General features: G+C 37.7%; 1 protein-coding gene across 1 annotated transcript; it reads left to right on the top strand.

Annotated features, from left to right (window-relative positions):
• The first annotated feature begins 244 nt into the window (after positions 1-244).
• Positions 245-1,192, top strand: LOC132183905 (adenylate isopentenyltransferase-like). The gene has a single exon (XM_059597370.2). The coding sequence runs from the start codon at positions 281-283 to the stop codon at positions 1,190-1,192; it is 912 nt and encodes a 303-aa protein (XP_059453353.2). The 5' UTR covers positions 245-280.
• Positions 1,193-5,265: the final 4,073 nt, after the last annotated feature.

Below are 5,265 nucleotides of genomic sequence, written 5' to 3'. Positions count from 1 at the left end.
TGCCGCTGTCCTGATCAAGACAAAAAAACCCCCTCCCTCCCTCCCTCCTCCGTCACACAATATTCATTGCAGTCTGCAGTGGAGTGACCGTTGGTTTCTGAAGGGTATTCCGTATAGACTAGTCCTATATGCCTGATCATTTTCTGCACGGTGCACAGCTCAGCACTACGCCAGCCTGTGCATGTCCCTCCCTATGAGCATCAACCCCTTCCCATTATCCCATTCCCACAAAGTCTCTGTCCTCTCTGCCTCCAAACCCCTCAGGCCACGCTGGCCTCGGATGGGCGCCACAACCAGTACGCCAATCGCCACCGCCCATCGCAACGGCAAGAAGGAGAAGATCGTTGTCGTCATGGGGGCCACCGGCACCGGAAAGTCCAAACTTTCCATCGACCTGGCCACCCGCTTCGGCGGGGAGATCATCAACTCCGACAAAATGCAAGTCTACAAGGGTCTCGACATCACCACCAACAAAATCCCACCCAACGAGCGGCGCGGCGTCCCCCACTACCTCCTCGGCGAGGTCGACCCGGAAGACGGCGAGCTCACCCCCGAGGAGTTTCGCCAGCTCGGCGAGTCCATCATCTCCGACATCACTTCGAGAAAGAAGCTACCCCTCATCGTCGGTGGGTCCAACTCGTTGGTACATGCGCTGGTCGTGGAGAAGTTCGATCCCGAGTCAAACGTCTTCGACGGGTCGGGGTTGGTCTCGTCGGAGCTGAGGTACAACTGTTGTTTTCTCTGGGTGGACGTATCGTTCTTGGTGCTGTCGGAGTACCTGTCGAAGCGGGTGGACGACATGCTGGATATGGGGATGTTCGAGGAGCTGGCAGAGTTCTACGACCCCGCCGAGTCCGAAAACACGTCCCCTCGTACCGGGTTGGGGAAAGCCATCGGAGTCCCAGAGTTCGAGAGGTATTTCAAAAGGTTCCCATCCCCCGCTGCCGATCCGGTGCGGAAGAGTGCATACGAGGAGGCGGTGAGGGAGATAAAGGACAACACGTGTCAGCTGGCCAAGCAGCAGATAGGGAAAATCATGAAGCTGAGAGGAGCCGGGTGGGACCTACGGAAGATGGACGCGACGGAGGCGTTAATTGCGGTGATGACGTCAGCGGAGGGACGTTCAGAAATTTGGGAGAAGCAGGTGCTGGAGCCAAGCGTGAAGATTGTGAAGGCTTTCTTGGAGGAGTAGGTTTTCCAGCCTTTTCCAGCTATGCTCTTACTAGTTTGTTACTTCTATATTTTTGTTGGGAGGATTCTCTCTCTCTTTCTCTCCCTCCCTCTAGAAAATTGGTTTTAGATGATCGGGGGGTAATGTCCTCTTTCGGGTCGGGTATGGTGCAATGGTAAGCATGGCTCGCACCAAAATGGATCGAGGACGGGACACAGTTTTGGGGAATTAGGAATTAGTCTCACACAAACAAATAAAACAATTAACACCACAGCAAGCATGCAAGTAAAACACATTTTTGCCAATTTTGTTCTCTCTCTCTCTCTCTCTCTCTCTCTCTCTGTTTCTCCAATGTATTATTATGTTTTTGGAGCATGCTCGCGGAGAAACTCGTCGCATTCTCGACAGCCTTACTCACACAAAATGTTACAAATTTTGCCTTTTCTCGTTTGCCCCCACAAACTTCAATTCATGCACCAAATTTACATCCTACTTCTTACCACATTTCACATGAATTCAAATAAACTTGAAACCATGGCCACACAGCAAAAGAAATAGACAAAAAGTGGGGGAAAGGAAAACGAGTAATTAAGGTAAGGGAGATTTACCAATCATTGGTTCAACAAAGGGAAGTTGTTCAAAAAGTCTCGACAAATGGTTGCGCCCATCTATAATTGTGCTGCCCCGTGGTATACATGCATTATTTTATTATTATTTTTTTTTAAAAAAAAAAAAAAAAACTAAACTGAACTATAAACTGTCTGCGAGGATAATTAAACTGAAACATAATTACTTTTATTCGCAACTTATCTGCAATTTTTTTGTTCAATATACTGTACATACATAACCCTAAAATACTATGCATACATCAGTAAAAGGACACAAATGCCAACTAGACCCAAACCAAAAAATTGTGATTCGACACTGTAATAGATTTAATTAATATGAGAAAAAAATAGTAAAATTATTTTATATAAAAAATTAAAAAAAAAAATTGCAGCAATTTTCTTTTTTTAATAATAATAAAAAGTGAATTTTCTTGACCGAGAGTCTACAAAAGCTACAGCTCCTCGAGTCCTACGGATCAAACTGCATGCAGCCTTTAGGCTCACCCGACCTACAAATCCCGTGCTGCAATAGCTTTAAAATAAACAATTTTTTAATTTTTTAGGTAGAATTGTGAATTCACGACTTAGATATTCTTCTTTTCATTCTCAATACCATCTCCCCACCATCGTGCATCTTGATTTTTTCAAAATAAAAAAAAGTTTAAGAGGAGAGATGATGGTCTGGAGATGGTCTGGAGAATGCATAGAAGCATTCCTCTAAGTAAATATATCATTTCTCGATCATCAGTAACTTTACTAGTGTCTTTTCTTTCCATGCCACGTGGTAACTGTAAATACCTTATATACTTTTCTTTGTTCGAAAAACTTGTTCTTGAAATCTGTGTAAAAACGTAATTCTAACCCGTGCCACGTGTTCGACTGCAATCTAAGTCTCTTGTCTGTGTCCAAATAAATGCATGCAGATTTATATTTGGAGAATGACACAAGTCAGATTCTAGCTGTCCTACTTAAAAAAATAAAATTCTAGTTATCTTCAAAAGATAATTCAATTGACCGTAAATTATGCTTAATGAAGTAAAAGATATTAGTTTGAATTTTTTTTTTTTTTGAAAAAAAAAAAGAGGTTAGATTTGACACTAGATAAATTTTTTTTTTGTTAGTTTTTTTTCAATAGTATTTTTTTTTTCTTGTTGAACAAGAAGTACTTTCAGCATGTGGCTACGAGGTTTTGACACTAGATAATTAAGTTAACAAATTTTGCTTTGATTTCAAATAAGTTCTTTTGTTAATTTATCGTCAAATTAATTAATGACTTGTCATAGCTCATGTCTAACAATTCATTGGCTAATTTTACAATCTGGGTGGAAAATTTACACTAAATTACCGACTTACCCTTAATATACAACTTATAGAAAAAGCCAAAAAAAAAAAAAAAAAAAGGCATTAAAATGAGGAAAATGCCACCCCTCTATTCTTAAGGACTAATTTAAAATAGAAAAATAATTTGTATCAATATTTTTTCATATTTTTTTCATTTTATCTTATAAATTAACCATTATATTTGTGAATTTTACATAAATCGTTCAGATAAGTCAATGTTGGACAACACAAATCTAGTTAATGATTGATTTATTGAATTTGTAAAAGAATATAAGAGCTAGAAATATAGATAAATTATTGACACCAATCATTTCTCTTTAAAATAACATAAAAACCTATAGACTAAATCAATCTCCCCTAGGGTTATGGCATCTATTTTGCAAATTGGTCATAGATTTACGGCAAGGAGCTAGAAATTAAGGACTTAAAGTATGGTATCACATGTGGGATGTTCAATGCCCCCGTTTATCTCGTTCGTTTACATTGACTTTCTGATAGTTGAATGAAATCTCCTTTGAACAAATTAAGAAACTTAAAAAACCGTTTGACCATGCCTTGCTCCCAAGTTCCAACTTCCATCTCAGTTGGTATTCACGGGAAATTAATTTCATAATAGTTATTTACTTTAATTTGTTTAATTGTTTTTCTTTTGGTCGTATGAAAGAACCTTCAATCACTTTTAATTCATGCTTTGACCCATCACATGAAATGCGGATTATATTATTGTGTAATTAAGGCCATCCCGAAAGAATGGTCAAATTTCTGCTTCGATTTGGACAGCTAATTTAACATAGCTTTTATAGGGCTTACCTACCCTAACAAGTAGATGGACCGCATGCTCGAAACATGCTATAAAAACTCTCTCGAATCTTCTCCTCAAATGATCGGCTAAACTAATTATGGGAATCTCTACTCAAATAAAAGTCAATATATAGGTTGAACCTTTCTGTCATTCTATTATGATTCTTTTCTTTTTGTCAGTTTTTCTGCCCTCTCTATTGCAAAATAGACGTGCTGTCATATATTTGATAACTAACAATAATATTGGTAAACAAAGTTGGCAACTTCGCATTTTGTAGAAATGTGACGTCACTGATTTCAGATCATAAGAAACATTCTTTTGCATTCTGATTCTTCTGAGACCATAACAATAGAAGCTTCTTTGCATAATGCAGAGTTTTAGGATGAGACATGGACCGCCATTACCCCATAATTGCAATTTCCGGTCAGTTGATATATTGTAAAAGAGTTCATATGAGATTTACAATAGCATCTACTCAAACAAATAATTAGTCTTAACAATTTGAACGAAAAATTACTGAAGATTCTTTATCTGTTATCCCCATACTCCCACATGTTCCTCTTTTTTCTGGGAACTCCCGTGCATGTGGTTTCTTTCTTTCGATTTCTGATATCTATTAACTTCTTGAAAGAGAACGAAGCTAAATATGGGGGGGTTGCTAGTGTGGGAGTTGACGTTAAATTGGGTTCCAATTATAGGTTGGACCTACCAATCCAGCTCATTTTGATGAGGCTCAAATAATCAATTTGGCAAAATGGGTCATTTTCATTTTGGTTTGTGAAACCAACATTCCCCATGTGATTGCAGACTTTTGTTCATATTGGTCATCTTTTTATTTATTATTTTTTTTTTCTAGTGATCTTAATCCCCCTTTCCCTTTTGTTGGTATTCCGTGTGTTTTATTTATAATATATTAAGTTATTTGAAAGAATAAATAATTCATATAAGATGCTTAATTAGGACTAAACTAAAAATAAGAATATCATATTCTTATGAATCCTATTAGATTTTTAATTATTCTCAATTGTTATGTTTTTTCTTTTGGAGAAGTGCAACTAGTAATTAATAATTAGATATAAGATGGTTTTATTGTATGATAATATAATGGCCCAACACGCAGTTATGCATTTTCAACTTTATGTCTCTTTTTGACACAACAGGAAGTAAAACTATACTTTTTATTTATTCAATTATTTTTGAAGTCAGAATGTTTTCAGCCTCAATATATTATTCCTAACATGGTCTTTATTTATTTTCGTAATAAATGGGAGGAAGAGAGTTGGCTGAGCATTGTCTCACACACGGACAGAACTAGGATTTTTCAACGGGATCAAAATATAAAT

Source organism: Corylus avellana, chromosome 7 (genome assembly GCF_965113065.1).
Source record: "Corylus avellana chromosome 7, dhCorAvel1.hap1.2, whole genome shotgun sequence".
NCBI lineage: Eukaryota > Viridiplantae > Streptophyta > Magnoliopsida > Fagales > Betulaceae > Corylus > Corylus avellana.
Note: the sequence above shows the minus strand (reverse complement) of the source record. Positions and strands in the feature narration are given on the sequence as shown.

What these genes read in the sequence shown, in the direction of transcription:
- LOC132183905 (XM_059597370.2), top strand. Translation starts at nt 281, where the DNA reads ATGGGCGCCACAACCAGTACGCCAATCGCCACCGCCCATCGCAACGGC.